The 20,237-nt window shown below is 33.1% G+C and overlaps 1 protein-coding gene across 3 annotated transcripts; it reads right to left on the bottom strand.

Annotated features, from left to right (window-relative positions):
- Positions 1–3,504: 3,504 nt before the first annotated feature.
- LOC132282616 (snRNA-activating protein complex subunit) lies at positions 3,505–17,355 on the bottom strand. 3 transcript variants are annotated; one of them, XM_059784350.1, is made up of 12 exons: positions 17,045–17,354; positions 16,883–16,938; positions 13,125–13,191; positions 12,997–13,052; positions 12,256–12,363; positions 9,470–9,659; positions 8,859–8,947; positions 8,562–8,640; positions 6,539–6,634; positions 4,762–4,887; positions 4,431–4,682; positions 3,505–3,817 (listed from the first exon to the last, which is right to left on the bottom strand). In XM_059784350.1, exons 1-12 carry the CDS (start codon positions 17,180–17,182, stop codon positions 3,536–3,538), a joined length of 1,539 nt encoding a protein of 512 aa, XP_059640333.1. In that variant the 5' UTR covers positions 17,183–17,354; the 3' UTR covers positions 3,505–3,535. The 3 variants fall into 3 exon arrangements, with proteins under 3 accessions (XP_059640333.1, XP_059640334.1, XP_059640335.1); XM_059784352.1 differs by having other exon boundaries at positions 3,654–3,806; positions 17,045–17,355; XM_059784351.1 differs by lacking the exon at positions 6,539–6,634 and having other exon boundaries at positions 17,045–17,355.
- Between the last annotated feature and the right edge of the window lie 2,882 nt (positions 17,356–20,237).

Raw genomic sequence — 20,237 nt, 5'->3', positions numbered from 1 at the left:
CAATTTTTAAAAATGAAAGTATTTTTCAGTAATAGAGAAATAATCACTTTATTTAAAGAGTAGTGATTGTGTGGGCTAAAGCATACGTAAGCCTAAGGCATGTTGAGCTATTATTGGTTAATGTTTAAAACTTCTAATTATTACCAACTCCGTCACTCCAACAAAAAATTAATTTTCCAATCGAAATAATTTATTATTTTTTTTGTGAGTTTTTTTTTTTTTTTTTTTTTCGTTTTTGGTGAGATTTCAGTAGATCATTCAGGGATATATATATATATATGATTTGTCTCTTCAAATAGGGTGGTTTGGCTTGAGTATACGAGGGTGCTAATCACAATTCACCCTGACGACTAGAATATTATTTGCTACTTTAATAGTTGACGCGTGTATTTCCTTTTTTGATAATTAATTATTATTTTTCTGCTAATTTCTTTTTGGGTCTCTCATTATATATAATTACTATACTAGCCTCTTACTCTTTAGAAAAAAAGTGAGAAACCATTTACATAAATTATCTCTTCAGAAACCCCCATGGTTACATCTCACTTTTAAATTTTATTTTTACAAAATTCCATATCTAAATGTTTGAAGTTCCTAACGTAAGCATGCTAGGAAGGCCTGGACTTGAGATTTCTACACGATAACTCTAAAATTTTCTTTTTTACAAAAGTCCATATCTAAATGTTTGAAGTTCAAATCTAAATATTTTCAGATCCATATTCTTTGTATTCGAAGTATTGTTCTGATTTTTTAGATTAAAAAAATGTAAAAAAAATTGTGAAAAAAGTACTATAATCTGATTCTCTCTCTAAAATTATCTAATTTTTTTCATATCCCTATTATCTGTTTCGAAATATTCGGTTGTTTTTCAAATAAAAAATAAAAAAAAAAAAAGTATAATTGAAAAAAATTTAGAGTTGGAACTTCAAACATTTAGATATGAAATTTTGTAAAAAATAAAATTTAAAAGTGAGATGGAACCGTGGAGGTTTTTGAAGAGATAATTTCCACGAATGGTTTCTCGATTTCTTTCTAAGGGTGGAGGCTAGTATAATAATTGTATATAATGAAAGACCCAAAATAAAGTTAGCAGAAAAATAGTAATTGATTATCGCTAAAGTAGCGACTAAAATTCTACAGTCGGGGGCGACGGTGACTAGCACCCCTATAAGTATATTATAAAAATATTCTCGTCTTTCTACTAGTGTGGGCAGGCTAAAATCATTAATAATTTATGTTTTTGTTGGCTAAGCTCACACTAAATATTCTTATGTAATGTTTTGGAGTACTGAATTAGAGAAAATGTAGTTCAAATTTTGTACTAAATCATCTTCAGTTCTAAATCTGAGATGCGGATTTAGTGCTGCAAACCATAATATTAAAGTAGGATTGTGAAGAGCATGAATCTCGATATGAGTTGATCTAAATGGAATGCGTGTGGTGAGCAATAAAAAATAAATAAATAAATAACAAATAGATACCTGTTGAGCAAGCAAAATGTCTGCATTCTCTTTATTAATACGAAACCGACCAAAGAGTTACAACCTTCATAGCTGAAATGTTAAGGCGTGTTTAGTAACATTTTCGTTTTCCGTTTTTATAGTCTTAAGATAACAAAAACATGATTTTGCTTTCTTGAGTGAAAATAGAAAGCAAAAATTATGTTTATTAACACTTGTTGTTGCCACAAATTTGAAAACATAAAACAATGACGGTGTTTATTAATACATATTAATTTGTTACAGAATGTACATAATATTTTTTAAAATTTTTATTTTTTTCATGGCAAGAATTTTAAAAGCTAGTGACTAAAGGGGAGGGGGAGGGTAGATGACTTGAACACGAACTCTGGGACACAACCCAACCACTCAGGCACGGCACTTGCTTCCATTAGTATCAAAAAGTCATAAATCTTTAAATTTACAAATCTTAATAATACCCAATACATCATAAGTACAAAATTATATATACCAAAAAAAATATTCTCACCGATTATGTATATAAATACATGTATATGCATGATGTATACATTTATTATGTGATATATAATATATTTAGCATATGATAATTTATCATGAATAAAAAATATTAAATAATATATCTTATATGTAATAAAATATATACTGTGTCATAATATTGTAAATTAATTATAATTTAATATTTACATATAATATAATATAATATGGTATATAATAATATAAAATGTTCACTGCATAACAATTTAATAACATTATATTCTATATTAAAAATTATTTTGCCACAAAAAATAATTTACATTATTATTTAATGTAAATTATTTTATATTATTATTTTATATAATAATTTATATTATTATATATTAAAATACATTTTTATCAATTAAAAAATGTATATTTTTATTAACATTTAAAATGCAACTTAGTATATAACACAAATAATATGAATTTTATTTGAAAAGAATAGTGCCTATGTAGTAATAATAGTGAAAACGCTTTTGCGCTACAGTGCCGAAAACATAAGAAATATTTTTTTTTATGTTTCCTCTTTTTTTCACAAAAATTGAAAACGTTTTATATTATAGAAAAACAAAAATATTTTATTGAACGTGATTTTTGTTTTCATTTTGCCTTTTTAGGAGTTGACAACAGAAAATAAGAAACGTTTCTTGTTACTGAATGCAGAATGCAGCCTGAACTAGCCATGATCTATAAGATTACATTATGAACACAGGTTTAAAGGGTGTGGTGGACAAATTAGAGCTACTTGTTATACCATGAAAGATACAATAGACATGATGGAAGCTAAGGCCTGTTTAGTAATTATTTTATTTTTGTCGGGTATTAAACAGTGAAAAAATGCGCTTTGTAAAAATTATTTTATTTTGTACAAAACATTTCGTAAATAGTGACCAAAAATTGATACATTAATTTAGTGCTTTAGTATGTTCCACATCGTTTGGTAATGTAGTAATGAACAATATATATATATTTTTTAAAACAATTAAATGACATTTTAAAACTAACCATTATACTTTAAAAACTTGCAACACTTTTATGTTTTCATATTTTTACTTTTAAAAATCTTCTAACAAATGAATGTTACTAAACATACCTCCTATTACCATTCAAAAGACCACAAATGTTTTTAAACAAAACAGGGAATAAAGAAGCTTAAGTGTTTCAAGGTTTGAAATGGGCCAGGTGTGGAAAGCAAATAGAGGCTTCACATACAATCGAGTGTTTTGTCCTATCCATTTAAACAGTAAATTTGTTGATTTGACAAAAACGACCATGGCCCATCCAAGTTGAGGCAGTCAAAACCACTACACCACTAGAAGTTTATTCACAAACTGCAATCAATACCAAGCATGTATGCCATATTTTGTTAGACGGCTGCTGAAGTTAGTTTGGCATAAAAGGGAAAACAAAGAAAAACCAAATCATGTTCTTTTTTTGTGCGCGCGTGTGTTTTAACATAGCAGGTGTCTTTATAAGACCACAATCACCCTGGTAAGAAGCCACGTCATTAGCATAACCTGTGCCGAAACTGCGACAATTTATTCATAAAAATAATCATACACTGAGAAGTCGTCATATAGCAGTGATACATTTTCATAGTGAAGCAGGTAATAGCAAGCATTACAGAAATAGCAGGGATTCTTCGGGGCCCACTTATCGTCCAAGGTCACCTTTTCTGCTCTGGAAATCCTACATACGGAGCATTTATGTGCACTAAATTTATGTTGAAATGTGACAATTGGATAAGCTGCTTGATTCTGTACATCCTCTGGATGAATCAACCTCATGTCTCTAATTACAATTACATGTCTGCAATCACCCTATACCAAGTAATGTCCCATCGAGGAGGACGAGGAACAAAAAAAAAAAAAAAGAGAGAGACACAACGATTAGTATGCTCGAGAGTTCAAAGGCGGGGCAGTTCAGCATAAAGGAAAGAACAATCATCACACATCTATTGCAAAACTTGATCAATGAAAAGGGGCTATTTTAGCATGTGAATATATATACATATACATATACATATATATACAGACACAGAGAGAGCTCCCATTGAAGTCCTAAAAAATTCACAAAAGCCTTTAAGAAAACTTTCAATTTTTTTTTAAAAAGCCATCATTTTCTATCCCAACAAAATTTTCAAAATTCGAAAAAGAATTTATTTGCTCCTCAAGTGGGTCTCACAAAATTCAAAAAAGACCCGTCATTTTCTATTTATTATTTTTAGTTCAAAATTTCTTGTTATATTTATTGTCAATGGTTGCCCCCCCTGGAGTAAATTCCTGGCTCCACCACTGAAACTAGGACTAGTATGGGAATAAAGATGCCATACGCTTGTGGAGCCATACAAAAGCACAATCAATTATATGAGTTACATGCATATATAATTGTTATGCACAAAGAAAATGAGAGCAAGTTGATTGGAGACCATACCTGGTGACAGTAAAGATAACCAGCACCAAGTCGAAATTTTAAGTCACAAAAACGTGTCCTGTGCATGTCAACTTTTTTAAAGGGAGGCATTGCCACACTGCCCAAAAGATCTTTCTGCTCCTGCTGTAATTCACCAGAAATGATACATTCCCACTTTTCAAGTGCCTCAATCTTGGAATTTCTAAGCCAATCAAATATAGGTTCACTGTAGTCTATGGCAGAAGGATCCCTCAAGTCATTGCAAAATACATCCTAAAGGGAAGTAGCATTCAATTACATACAGAGAGTGTATATTTTTAAACATAACAAAAGCATAAATTTGGCCACTTACTTCTATAAGGAAATATCCAGATGCATCATACTGCCCTGCTTTTTTCATAACTTTATCCGTCAAGCAATATATCTTGTCCCGCAGTTCACTCAAGGGTTGCCGTCCTAAAACCAAGAATTCTTTGGTCTACAAACAATTTCAGACTTATAAGATGCAGCAGGAGGGTATGAGAGGATACACAACTGAAATAATTTAATAAAACAAGATGAATCTTTATAAATTTAACACTACTGATGCAATAGTTTCTCTAATTTACTAACTCAGAATGTTCATATAGACTAGAAAAGGTGATCAACTCTCAAATAATTATTGTGTGAAAAATCTAGTCTGGTGACTTCAATTATTCTGAAAACCCTAGGTTTCTTATTTGGGAACTGCACGGAACATCATTTGTCCCTTAGCTATAAAAAATTAAAACAAAATAAAGATTTACTAGGTGTAAAGAAAACTATAGTCTCTGGATTGATTGACATTTAGAAATAAAGTCTTCAGACAATTTGCCAATTGCTTGACCAGTCCAAGGTAGGAATAGATTGATAAAACCTGGGTGATCCACTGGTGCTACAACACCCTTTTTCATTCAGCTCTTGAATCTGCTTTTCCTTCATGATCCAAGTAATCCAATAGGTTTGCTCAGGTATCTAGAACTGTGTGAATTTCCCATTTAATTTCTTTCCAGTTATTCCCAGTTCCATGATTATTCTTCTTGTTAATGTCTTTATACATGAACTTGAGCATTGAAGCTTTAGTAAAATATTTATATTCATGTTCAAGATACTCCGTATATCTTAACTAATCCCTTTATCTTAGGCTTAATCCTTTTTATTACCTTTATCTCTGTTCTTGTTTAATCTTTGTTAACTCGTGACAAAATGGGAAGGAGGGGAGATAGAATTATGGGGTAATAGAGTAAAGTAGGGTGCAGTAATTGAGTTTTCAAGTTCTTTACGACTGAATGCTTCTCTTATTTTTATTTTTGCACAATTATAATTCACAGGCTAATTTTTATATTTTTTATTGGACGATATTGCACCAGCATTTCTTGTTTGCATACTGTGCAGGTGCAGGCATTTAATATGTACTTTTAGGATGTTTGGAAATATGACTTTTTGTCATTTAAAGTAATCGGAATCAAACGTAAATATTTTTTTTCAGAGGCTTTGACATGTAAGATTGTAATTTGATTTCCGTGGTCAGTTCAGATTATGTCAAATTTTAATAAGTCACGGAATTGATGTAGAGATTGTTGAGCATATGTACCCGTGTTGAGACATTCTGTAACAAAAAGTCAATTAAAGTTGCAACCTACATTCATGGGTTGATTTTGTGATTGACATGGTGATCAAAGATTAAAGCTGAGTTCTTGCAAGAAAATTTCCTTCGGGCTACTTTGATCACACACTTTTAGGTTCAATAGTGATTTATAACCCTTAGGCTTTATGTGATAAATAGTCAATTAGAAGGCCCAAATAAATCCAACACTATTGCTGCCTGTATGACAGGAGATAGGACAATTTAAACCTTACTCTGAGATTGACAGGAAAAAGGACAAATTTCATATGCTAAAAGAAGATAACAAGGAAAATGACATACATATCTTTCACACAAAATAAATACACATTTTTCTCCTACTAAAGAAAAATAATATCTAATATACATTAACAGTTGGCAAAAATGATCAACAAAAGGATTCCACCTCTTTCACTACCTGTATGACTATTTTTTTTTTTTGATAAGTACTACCTGTATGACTTTTCAAAGATGTTATATGGCTTACCTTTATCCATGTTCGTTTGTTATGGTAAACCTCAACACAAAGAACTACTTCTGGATAAAGCACTGGTGCATGTCCACATGCACTTGATGACCTGACCTGATTTGCATTTAAAAGAAGTATGACGTGTTCAATCAAATAACTTTCGCAGGGAAGAAGAAGTGGTAAGATAAATGTACAAAACAACAATTTGTCTTCATTTTAGGTGCAAACTACTATGGTCAGTTCTTGCACCTTTTCAATGTTACATTATGTTCCTCAATTATTTCATATATTTTTAAACTACAGAGAGAGAGCACATGCATCCACATTATAAAATTTGATTCACACAGTTGCGCAATCTGAGTTGGGCTTTGTGCTGTATTGACATAAGGCAAATGCCATCACAAACAAAAATGCATGGGGTAGTACATTTTTGTAAATAGAGGTACTTTAGAAGAGGGGTGATTTTAAAATTGAGTTTCTATTACTATAAACCCTCCCTAACACAATTTAAAGCATAACACTTAGCTTATTTTGCACGTTTATTTTCCTTCCCTTTTTCGTACTATTTCTTCTCTTATTTCCCTTCAAATTTCTTATAAATGGTGTATTAGTAAAAGACGGGGGAGATCTGTATCCATATATATATTAACTGAACATCTTGGGTGCACTTCCTACTGTTAGTTTAGTTGGCTTGGGGTTTTGAAGTGACCATCTGTGCCAGAAGCCCCAATTTTGCATGTTCTGTGTTGGTCCCTGTTCATGTTCTAGCCTTCTATGTCCATAGTTTCCGGTTATTTGGTTAATTTCCTTTATGGAAGCAGTTGTAGCTGTAATCTGTAAGTGATTTGGTTTCATGATTTGGCACACGGTGTTAGATGGATTGCTTGCTGTTCAGATATTGTTTGCTTGAGTGTTCAAGTTCATTTGTAAGTAAAAAGGAATGGGAAGAATGACAGTCTGACAGGAGAAGTGGTAGAATAAATCCATTTGCAAGTTTCACTGTCCATCTTGTTCTACTTTAGTTGGTTTTTCTTATTCATGCAGTGTAAAATTCAGCAACAGCCCTAGTGATTGATGTTGGTGGGTGTAACAGAGTCATTTTCATAAAATCAAGACAGTTCTTTTTTCTTTGCTTTTTGGGTGTTGTTTGGTGCTTATTTTGTTGCGATAGGTAGACACTAGGTGTGTAGAACGTGTTGTGAGGTTGTCTCTGGTTTTTGCCGCAGCTGAACCAAGTACAACTAAAGTGACTTTATTATTGCATCTTGGAAACTTTTATTGATCAGCTTATTGTGCTATAATCTTACTAAACTTGTAAGCTCACACCTTCACTATCTTAGAGGTACTCGCTAACATGGTATGTGGTAGAGGTGTGTCATAAAAAAAAAAATTTGTCACTTTATTATGATGAATTATATTTAGTTATGAGAGAACTTTGTAGTAAAAATTGCCTTGTAGTGGTTATGGAGTTGGAAACTATGGCTTTTAGCACCTCTGGATAATGTTTGAATCATTATTATAAATTTTTACCCTGGATTGCGTTTTATAGAACTTAGTTATAAGTGAAATGAAAAAATATAATTCATGTAGCCAACTCCAAGTAGTTGGAAAAAGGCTTAATTGAGTTCTAGTTATAGTTGTAATTGGTGGTGAATATTAACGGATTAGGAATGGATGTGTTTTAGTGATTATGTATCTAGTCCATGCACCAAATTTGAGTAGGACAAGAAGTTACAATATTTAAATTATGGGGTGTGACATATATACTCTTTAATTGTATAATAGCACTAAACATTTAACGTTTGTTATAAAACTAGAGAGGAAAAGTCATTGATCTAACAACCTTTTGGAGCTGCCCCAATATTAGAACGGACTAGAGTAAAAGAAAGTTTGAATAACAAATAAGTTAGGAGGTTGCAATATTAAAAAAAAGAAAAAGAAAACCAAAATCATGAAAGTTGGATAATAGAAGTCACAGATCAAAATGCAGCTCAATAACAAGCATGAGCAATTAACTAGTTTGGGTGTTTCTGGAGCAAACCTTTGTTGTAGAACTTATCGACCTCAGGGACGTCATCCTTTCACTTTTCTCTGAGGATATAATTCCACTGCAACTACCACTGGACCAAAATAAAATACAAAATACTAAATTCAGTATTAGAACGGAAAGTTGGGTAGGAATACCAATAACTTTTCTACCAAGAATATCAAATACATATATATATATATATATATATATATATGGCCAATAATAAAAACCAAACCCTTTATCCCATTTTTGTTTAGATGTCTTGATGGTATTTTTAACAACATTGGCACAATTACATTAGATGCATACTTGAATGAATGCAGCCGTGCTGCTGCTTTGTCTTCATCTTGTTTTTGCTTAATTCTCGCAAGTTGCTCCACTTTTGCAATATAAGTTTCCTGAATATGCAGCACAAAATATATCATTAAATACAAGGGGGAATAAACACTGCATTCAACATAAACGAAGCCAATGACTAAAATATAGGCTGCTCTTAGCAGACTTGTTTTTTTTTATTTATACAAGTATCATTCAATAAACCAAACTCACTGCATAGTTACAGCCAACATATCTGATACAAGGAGCATTCGACAAACCAAACTCACGAAGCAACTTACACATAACCAGCCCATGTTCAAATTCTAGAGCCAAAGCAACATCTTAATTGTCACAAACACCAAGCAATCTATATATTTTCAATAGCCCCACATCTCAATATTAGAAGTTCCAGATTAACAAGATATATAACCGTCCCGTCATCTTTACCAAGTCCTAGTAACTAGAAAACATAAATTCAATGGATCCATATCAAAGCTAGAGGAAGGTTGACTATATTAAATGGTTTTTAGATAAGCAAATAACATAAATCAGAAGCACAAAAATATAATATAGAAATGAATGTTACTGAAGTAGTAGCATACTTCAAGAGAATGATTCTTCCGATTTCTCTTCCTCTTCTTCTTTTGAGTATTTTCACGCACTTTTCCATTGTCACCCGTTCTGAGAGGAGAGGTGTTTGAGGACTCATAGGAAGCTGAAGCATTCTTTTCTCTTCCTGACTTTTCTAAACAAGCAATTTCAATGCTTGATATTCTCTCATCGTCTTCTCTCCTGTTAATTATATAGAGAACATAAAATCAGATATCTTTTGAAACATGCAAAGCAGCCTAACTCATGCTACGTTAATCCAAACAATTATTATCGGCCAATTGTTCCTTCTTACAAAAAATTGGATATCATAAGTAAACAATTGGTGTGCCGAAGAACATTACCATATACAAAGGACCAAATACGAAAACCAAAAAAAAGTTTAAAAAAAATAAAGAAGAAGCAGAAATTATCTTGGTATCATCCTTCTTTTCTTTCCCTATTATTTTCCGCTGGGGGCAGGGGAGGCCTGGGGCAGTGTTTGTCTCAGCATTAACTACTTTATACATGGGAGTTCCTAACAAGACCTCAATCTGCATAACAGATATTCATCAAAATTTAGATAAATCAACATTTTCCTTGGAAGGAATACTTCATGACCACCTAACTTTAGTAAATTAAAAACCGTAGATTAGGGGAATCACAACCAAAAGCACTACCTTAGAGATTCCACTGCTCTAGCAGAATCAGGAGAAATCAGTTGGTCTTAAAACAAACACGGGCATTACATAACTCAGTATCTTTTACAAACCAACGAAAAGAAAATGTGTCGATAAGCAACGATTCAAAGTAGAAACAACAGTATTATAACTTCAATATGTGCTCAGTTACTGCCGTTCGTTTATGTTTCACATGACAATATAGTCCTACCAATGCTGCCCAAACTTGTAGATGTCTGCCTTAAGTATTGTAGGAAAACCCCCTCAACAACTTTTCAAAGATATTTTAACAAAAAAAAAAAAAAAAAACTTTTGAAAGCTATTTTGATCCCGTTTCACCACAGAAGCAAACCTAGTCCCTATCACTGATTACCATGAAATTATTTAGGCTAAAGAAAATTCATTCAACCAGAATTAAGCATGTGTCATAACAAATATGATTGGTTTAAAGTGAATCTGAAGCAGAGATCAGAAGCCGATTCAGATTTTGGTCTTAAAACAAATTTCCCTGCCACCAACCACCAGATTTTCATGGGTATTCCTGAGTTAATCAACATAATACATGTTTCATGTTTCAACATACATGAGATTTGAATCTAAAATTTTCAAATATAATTTCACTTTTTAGGTATGTTTACTCCAAAGGTTTTAATAGTCAACTAATAGCCACTCTTGCTACAAATTTCCTAATAAAGACGATCCAATTACAAATTAAGTTCCATCCACATAGTAATAAAAAGCTAATGCTTGGAGAACATGTCCTGTTAAAGAACATGCTCGTGATTATTGGAGGATTGTTCCACATTGTGTTTGGTGGTGTCTATGGCGTGAGAGGAATAACAGAACTTTTGAAGGAAAAGAATCGTCTTTAGCTAATCTGAAAATTCATATTCTTCGTTCTTTGTTCTGTTATTTAAGAGGAAGTGCATGCTCCTCGATTGATGATTTCTTTGATCTTTTGGATGCTATTGGTCCTTAGGTCTTTTTTCTTCTTGTATTAGGGATGCGTTCCCCTTTTGAACGCTTTTCTAATATATTTTTACTTATTAAAAAAAAAAGAAAAGCTAATGCTAAAAACCAGGCCGCAAATGTAGATTGATAAAGATTTGAGGACAAAGAAGTGCATTAGAGTCATGGAGAAATAAAAATGGAAACATAGAAAAATGCAAGAGAGTCAAAGGGTTTAAAAAATAGTAGGACTAAAACAGAACACATGGTATGTAACAATAATATAGATGATGATAATGTAACAATAACATTCAAGATCAATGAATCACTCAAACTAGCCTTTTTGGATATTTAGGTTCAATAATACTAAGTGACCGAGAGATAGATGAGATTGTAATAAGTAGAATAGGAGTGTGTTGGATAAAGTGGAGACAAACTAGTTATATCTTATCACAAAGAATAGTGAAGCGATTGAAAGAGAAACTTTATAGGACGATTATCAGATCATTCATTTTATATGTGAAGCAGAATGTTGGCCATTGAAAAAGAAACAAGAAAAACGTATCCATGTTGCTAAAATTAGAATGTTGAGATTGATGATAGGGATAACTAGAAGGGACAATACTGGTAATGAAAATGTTAGAAAAAAAATAGGTGTCGCACCCATTAGTAATAAAAATAAGAAAAAGTAGGAATTGATGGTATGGACATATATAATGTAAACCTGAAAATGCACCAATTACAAAAGCATTATTAGTTAAAATAGAAGGTAAGAGGGAAAGAGAGACAAAATCAACTTAGGATGAAATAATTAAAAATCCCTTACGAAAGTAGATATAATAGTGGGGATGGCAACGGGGCGTGGGTAAACCCTACCCCGCCCCGTTGAAACGTCTCTCATCCCAGTTTTTGATAACAATACCATTCCCCCCCGGGTAAGAAATTCAGTATCCTACTATCCCGTGCTCGCTCCGCACTGCCCCAATAAGAATGTATACTCTGTAGCAATAAGAACACAACCACACATGGTGTTCAGTACTTACTGAAAAAAAAACACACATGGTGCTTTAATCTATGAACATGCAACCAAGAAAGAGAGAAATAAAGAGCGAGAGAGAGGTATAGAAACAACGAATGAGATAAATAAACAAAGAGAAGGAAAGAGAGTTTACCGAAGAGAGAGAACGCCAGTTGTCGGAGGTCCCCGGCTCTTGGAAGTCACTCCTCTTGATAGTCGTAGACTGCGACGGAGTGGGGTTGGGGGCTGCCGGCGGTGATGGCTGAGGTGAGAGAGAGATTAGAGATCATTAGGACTGAGGCGAGCGGTGGGTTAGGAAGGGAACCCTAACAGATCTTATGTATATATATGGGGTATCCTTTGCAATTTTTTAAAAGGGTAAGTGTATTAAACTATTAATGTAATAATATTATATAATCGGGGCGGGTTTTACTACACACCCGCACCCCCCCACCGGGGGGCCAAACCGAGTCAGGTTACAAGAGCTAATACCATATCCGCACCTACCCCTAAACGGGGTATATCATCCCTGTCCCATTAGGGGAGGGGGCGGGGCGGGGCAAATTGCCACCCCTATATAACAAACGATATGGCTTATGACAGAAAATAATGGAAAAAGAAAATTCATGTGACTAACCGACCCCATTCAAATGAGACCAGGGGATGGATGATGGCAAAGAAGTACATTCATGAGAATCAACAGCTAACTAATCTTGTCCGTATCAGTTTCAATTTTTATTGGTTATAGAGAATTTAAATACAGGAAAGAAAAATAACCCCTTCAATGGAATAACCTTCAAAAGAAGGGGGAAATATTACAAATTTCAATGTAATAATGGGTTACAAATCATATAATGCTAATAAATAGCTTAAAATGAATTTTATAGTCACTAACCCTGCAGTATAGTTCTCTTCTGAAACTTGTGACGGATTTCCAAACACCTCACCATCCTGCAATCAATTGACAAGAATTTATAGAACATATATAGAGAGGTTTTCATAACAAGATAATAAGCTGCATGCCTTGAATGCTTCCTCAAAAGCCTTATTTGCCAGCTCTTCCTCAGTAATAATTTTAAGTTCGTCAACCCTACGAAGCATTAGTGCAATAAGTCAAGACACCACCAAAGAAGATGGAAAGTATATAGCTAGTAGTTACAAAGAGAAACATACATGTTTACAGATCTGAGTGTATATAAATATGAATGTATGTATATTTACATATCAAGACTAATATGACTGAGATCATAAGGAAAGATATAATAGCATGTAGTTCAATTGAAAATATGGCCCTAATAGAACAAAATAGGTCAACAAGATCCATGTAGCTGAGCCTAAATAGTTGGGAAAAGGCTTTGTTGAGTTGAGTACAGTATCAACTGTCAGAAAATCAAATAATTGAAATCAATGGTCATCGTAATTTAAATAGTTCTTTTTCTTTTTTAATAATAAACAACATTTTCATTAATGAACTAAACGAAAAGGAGAAAAGATAAATATGAGATTTCCTTGCAAAAGGAAAGTTACAAGGAAAGAAAAGAAAACACCAAAATCAAGGGGCCCACCACCTCACAACATGATCATGGAAGGTAAATTGCCCTCTAGATGGTCATATCTAAGGATCCAACTGACCTCACAATCCGAAACACAAATCCCAGATCTTATGAATACAATACCCATATTGCCAAGAACCCAATTAGGTTATCTAACCCAACAAATGACCACAAAAGAAGGCCCATCAACCTAGACATTAGAAAATAGCGACCAACCGCCTTTCTCTCCATTATTCGTGTGCCTAAAGAAAACAAAATGATGAAACCATCAAGGTATTTCGAGACACAACCCAATGCCTATCCAGCTCAGATACCAAAGGAGCAAGCATCAAAGTAAAACACAATTCCCTCTTCAGGAACGACTTTGTCTCCCAGGAAGAAGAATAGCCCAGCCCTCTAGCCGACTGATCTTGTTGATCATATAATTGGGAGGGAACATATCACATTAGGGATGAACAAACAAAAGTCTCCTCTAATCACCATGACAAGGCTCGTTCTTTCACTGCTAACCCCAAGCAGTTTCTTAATGCTGACACTTTCTCTTTTGTCGAGCCCACACCTTTTAGTGTGGGTTCAATTGGATGAATCTCTCAAGTCAAGGTCTAGGAAAACCTACAACACTTTTGAAGGAACATCTGAAATTCAATCTCTATACATGAAATCCAACAAAAACCATAAACTAGTTGGCAGCAAGAATAAAAGGAGACAACGAGTGTATATTTCAAGAAATGACTGAGCATATGTCAAATGCCCATGATTTTGGAGGTGTTTACTGGTATTGATTGCTATCAAGAATAAAATAATGACAAGATGTGCACACAGAAAGATTAAGATAAGAAAGCACATGCACCATTGAGTTGGTCTATCAGACTACCAAATAAGATTTAGATGCGTTATATATATAATATTATCAACATAAGAAGTGATGTAATTTTAAATATTACTATTTTGTTCAACTTCCAAAAAAAAATCTTCAATCACCTTATGTGATACCAAAAGAAGAAAATCATTTTTAAAAAGTGATAGCCAATTCCCAAAAATAATTTCTACTATCAACAGAATGCAATAAAATTCACGAAGAGTCTTGGAAATACCACTGCTGAGATTCTCTCACACAAAATTCTAATATGGATATATGCCTCTAGATAGCACTAGATACAGAAAAACGGTTCATGTATCCAACTCCAAATAGTTGGGATCATATATTTGTTCAGTTAAGAGGAGTTCAAACAATTCTGTTGTGAACATTCATCATCTATATTCAGTAAAACCCAACTATTGAAAGACATTGACAATGAAAGTCATTACGATATACATTATTTATGACACATTGTGCAAGTAACAAAAAAGATCCATAGATAAGTTCTGTCTTGATGCATGTATTAAAAGGGGTGACTAAGGTATTATTAGAAAAGGAAAAAAAGACATAAAGATAATGCGTACAAATTTTTGATAATCAATAAGGTGAGACTACACGGTAAGATGAGTCAAATGTATTCTAATGAGAGACTAATGCGCACAGGACAAAGAACTGAAAGTGAATTACTTCTAATGATGAGACAATGACAAAGGATGCAGTTTAGTAGTGATTAAGCTAGTCATTATAAGATAATCATAAAACATGACATCATTCACAAATTTTGAACACTTGCACTATACTATATCTACTTATGAACAAAAAAGATATCACATGGAATGAGAGTTCTGCTGCCTTGTTCAGTAACTTGTTCACATTTGAAACAAATACATCTACCAACAACATCATTCTCATTGTAAATATGAAACTAATAAGTGCGAGTCAACTGAAGTATTTGATTAATATTGATCTCGTGTATAATCAATAACACCAACTTCAGCCTAGTATCAATGTACCCTAGTAAGTTCCAATGCTCAAAAGACATACCAATATTATGATATCTTTATCTCCTAGAACACAGCAAAAAACCACTGCAGTGCTCTCTTCCTGTTCCTTCATATATTATTAATAATGAGAGCATCAGAAGATTCAGAACTGCAGACATCAACATAATCCACAGTATTTTCACAGGCAAAAAATTAACAGCCACTCCCTTCACTACTTCAATAAGCAATTGAACCATCCCATGATTTTAAGGAAAACAAAAGCAACAGGATGTCTTCTCAAACTCATGCTACCATGACCTTGTGATGGAACGGAAGCTGTGAATGTTCAACAATGAACAAGAACAACTTTGAATCCACAAAGTTAAAAGAAATTTGCAGAGAAATCTGATATATTATTCACAATCGAATTGGTTATTGATTATCTCTCTGTTGTTACCATTCATTGTATTTATAGTAGACAAATCCTAAAACAGAAGGAATCCTAAAAATAGTTATTTGAAACCATCTCTAAAAATTATGGAAAAAAAAAAAGATAACATCCTAATCATCAAACTAAGATAACTACCAAATTTCAGAACAAATTGACTTCGTTTAGACCCCCAACCAAGCCCGATATATTCAGTAGTCTCTCTACAAGACTAAAAAAGGGGATTTTGGAGTCCTAATCAAAGATTTTCAGCAAAAAAACGTTATGGCCCCACAAGCTAAAGCTAGAGGGTTATGCTCAATGGGTCGTTTCCAATCAAGAATGGGTCTCCTTGAGTTAAAGCAGGTTTGTCGATAATTCTGTCCTACATCATCTTGATAGCAAAATGCAGTTGACAATTTCCAGAAAATTGAAAATGAATTTAACAGATCCTTCAAAATAATGGAACGCAGCTTTATATATATAGTTATTTAATTATTTATTTATTTTTTTTATAAGTTTCTTTTTTGATATATTCAGTTGGGTAACACAAGGTTGTGGGCCTGTGGCGCCAGCATTTCCAAAGTCCTCTTTGCACGAAATAAATTGATTTTTCATCCATATCATTATATTCACATATTAAATGCAAGTGTGAACCAACATGACAATTGGAATTAAGGTTTGCCCAAAGGGCATTGACAGACTTATTCTCAAACATTATGTTTCCTTCAAAACAAAATGGCCTCTACTTTCTTCTGCTTTTCCCTCCACCTTTTGAAAAACAACCAAATAGTCATAGCATCAAAATTGTCCGTTGCTTATTTAACAGTGTCTTATCCATTAGTCGTATCATCTCACAAATTAGCAATCACAAACACATCTACTAAACACAACCGAACAAATATATAATAAAGTATTTGAATGAGCAAAAGATAAATTTCAAAATGCAAACAACTTACAAAATATCATCGTCACAAACTTCAAGAGAGTCTGATCGTATCTCTGCCCAAAGATTCTGCAGATAACCAAAAACAGAGATCAAAATTCAAAGAGACTATGAAAAACAAAGAATCATATTCATATACACACATTTATAGCGGACCATAATATACGCTGTGTACCTCGAGTTCTTGGAGAACAGAAGCCTCGAAATCGGAAACCCTAGTGAGTGGACCGACCATGTCAGGGACATATATAGGACCGCCGCGAGGAATTGTAACGTAGGTGCCTTCTCCATCTTCAACGCAAGACTCCATCATCTCTGTGTCTTCCCCTCAATTAGGGTTTCTTATTGCAGAGTTGCCATGTGGGTGGTACTTGGCCGGATCAACCCGCACCTAATTCGGTTTTTTATAGCCTTTGGTGTGATAGGGTCGATCGAGTTAGGGAGGATCTTGATTCTTGTGTTTATACCTAATTTTCTGAATCGGGTTAGAAACTAGAAAGGATATTCACATTTCACACTGTATCATATTTTATAGTTTAAAACAAGTTAATAATATCCATTTAATTAAACAAGATTAAATAAGTTATTAAATAAGTTTTGTTGTGTTACGAGTAATGAGTTACTCGAATTGTTAATATTGATGTGATCTAATTTTATATAATTATATTGATATATAATATTTAATTAATAATTTTAAAAGTGCAAAAGAAAAAAAAAATGGAAGTAGGGTGAATCGGAATTTATTTTTTTTATTTATTATTTTTTTAATTTTGTAATTGAGTGTTTTTAGTGGAAAATTAAATTTGAGAATAAAAATCAACAATAAAGCCAGGTTTCACTTTGAATTAACGAATTTAAAAATAATTGATTAATACTCAATCCATTTAAAGGGTTATATCACAAATTTAATGCAAATAATTTAGATTTAAGTTTTGATAATAGGTATGTAAAAAATTGTGCACAAAAAATGGCATGGAATAAAATTTGGAGAGGAAAATAAAAAGGTGGGTAGGTCCGCACTTAAAAATCGAGTCCTTATTGGTTATAAACCGTTTTCAAAGTCTCTCTGTCACAATGAGTGCATACTTATCTAACAAAAAACAAAAGTACCTGAAAGATGATCGGGTTGGGACCGGGCCGGGCCAATTTTGCACCAGAAGAGCATTCGGCCAATACCACAAATTTGATCCAATATCCGAACCAAAGGAATCCTCTGGGCGGGAATAGGCTTCATACCGGAATGTTCAATTAGCCCGTTTCTAACAACCGGCTAGTTTGTCTTTCAGTTTTGGGCATGGACCAAACAAAGATACGAACACGCGGCCCAGTTTGGTGGCCCAGTTTGTATAGTCATAGTTATACTACTCTTTTTCCCTCAATGGGCTTGGTTGGGCTTTTGTGGTCTAACCCCATTTCTTACTGTACATACATAATTTTTATACATATACAACTTGCTTGAATTTCCTTAAAAAAGATAACAAAATTGGAAAAGTTATTTGAAGTTTATACATACGAGTATTCTAACTATAAGAAGAGCACTCGCACAACCGTCACAACAAATATAATTATAATAAAATGAATGCACGAGGAACTCTAGTTTCGAGATTTGGAATGCAGCTTCAATAAACAATATTTTATTTAAACTCAAATTTAATTTATTGATTTATGGAGATAGAACCAAAGTCCTTGGATACGAAACCTCATTTCTATTAAGAATCACACATCTTTTGCCATGAACATGCGTATCCAATAACTCCATATTCAACAAAGATCACACATCTTTTGCCATCAACATGCGTAGACAAATCCTCTATACATCCACATATACATGTTTAGTCCATCCATGCATTGCCCGCTATCCAAATGATTTCGTTGTGTGCTATCTTCCATGTCCCTTTAGACATGAAACTCATACACAAACATGCAAAACTCACTTATAGCACAACTTGAGAGACACTCAAACTTATGCTCCGGACACATCTTTTATTTCCTTCTTTTTTGCATGAACTCGCCCATCACATTTTGAGTTTGTTGCATTTTTTAAATTAGGTAGAGATCACTTGATAGAGTTTAGTGTCAATATATAAGGACTCTTTTGGCATGCGATATGATTTGGGATTTTATTTTTGTTCGATATTAAAACAATCGTTTTGTTGTAGAACTTTTTTGGGTAGAAATCAGAATCATATTTGGTAACAAAAATTTGTTTTAGTTCATTTACTATAGTACCAAAACACACAATATCACTAATTTGGTGATATAATTTTGGGCCAAAAAAATATATGATATGTTATGAATTATTTCAAATTAATATTAATCATTCCAAACATGATTTAGGTCGAAATTTAAACATCAATATTAAAAAAACAATATCATTACACATTTCAAACAGACTCTAAATTTTGGATTGTGACCGAGAGAGTTGCGGGTGAGGGGGTGGCTCCACTAACTATGTCAATGATAAATTGAGCCCACATCGTCACGCACGTCAAAGGAGCCCAAGTCCTCCACTCGCATCAAATAAAACAATACCAAATGAAAACTGTGGACTATGACACAAAAATAAATAGTAGTATGACTTTTGAATTGTTTGCAATTTGAGACTAGCAGAGAGTAGCATGCCACTCTAGCAGGGGACTGAAATGACGTTAGAGACCATAATTAGCATCTCATTACACTAGAAGTTTAAAAGACCTCTGCAATTTTATTTCATACTTCCACCACATTCAATAATTGAAAACTTAATAATTATAATATTTCAAGATATTTTAAAATTTTCGCTCATTAGATCAAGTCATTACACATGGATTAATTAGGAGCATTAAAGCCAATGTGCAGGGTGGTGGCACATAAATCGTGTTCTATTTTTGTTGATCGTTTTCCAAAAACTGTAGAGACTGCACAAGTCAATTTTAAAACCAAATGGGTATAACAATTATTGGGAGCCTAGATAAGTTTGGTGACAGATGTGAAAATAATTCATTGTGTAAATGAAAGAGTAACGTAATAGATGTAATTAAGCACACACATGACAAAACAATGCAAAAATTAATGATAATACTGATATTCTTCAACATCGTTCTTAATAATTAGGGGTCATAATTATTTGGTGTAATAACGGTAAAAACCAATCTAATAAACCTGAAAATTTGGGTCACTTCGGACAAACGTTGTAACAACCACATGCAAACTAGTCAACATGGGTAACGGCCTTTTAGTTGTTGTTTACATTTTGTCAAATGCATAGTAATCAATTAAGTACCGATATATTTTTTCATACTCGTTCGATCAACACATAAAGTTGGCAAACAAAAATTAATACATTAAATGCATATCATTTGTATATTAAATGATAATGTATTACAGTG

Source organism: Cornus florida, unplaced genomic scaffold (assembly GCF_030987335.1).
Source record: "Cornus florida cultivar Cherokee Brave unplaced genomic scaffold, ASM3098733v1 CherokeeBrave_3.0.0_Hap2_Chr11, whole genome shotgun sequence".
In the NCBI taxonomy this organism is placed as follows: domain Eukaryota; kingdom Viridiplantae; phylum Streptophyta; class Magnoliopsida; order Cornales; family Cornaceae; genus Cornus; species Cornus florida.
The sequence above is the reverse complement of the archived record's forward strand: the minus strand, read 5'-3'. Positions and strand labels throughout refer to the sequence as shown.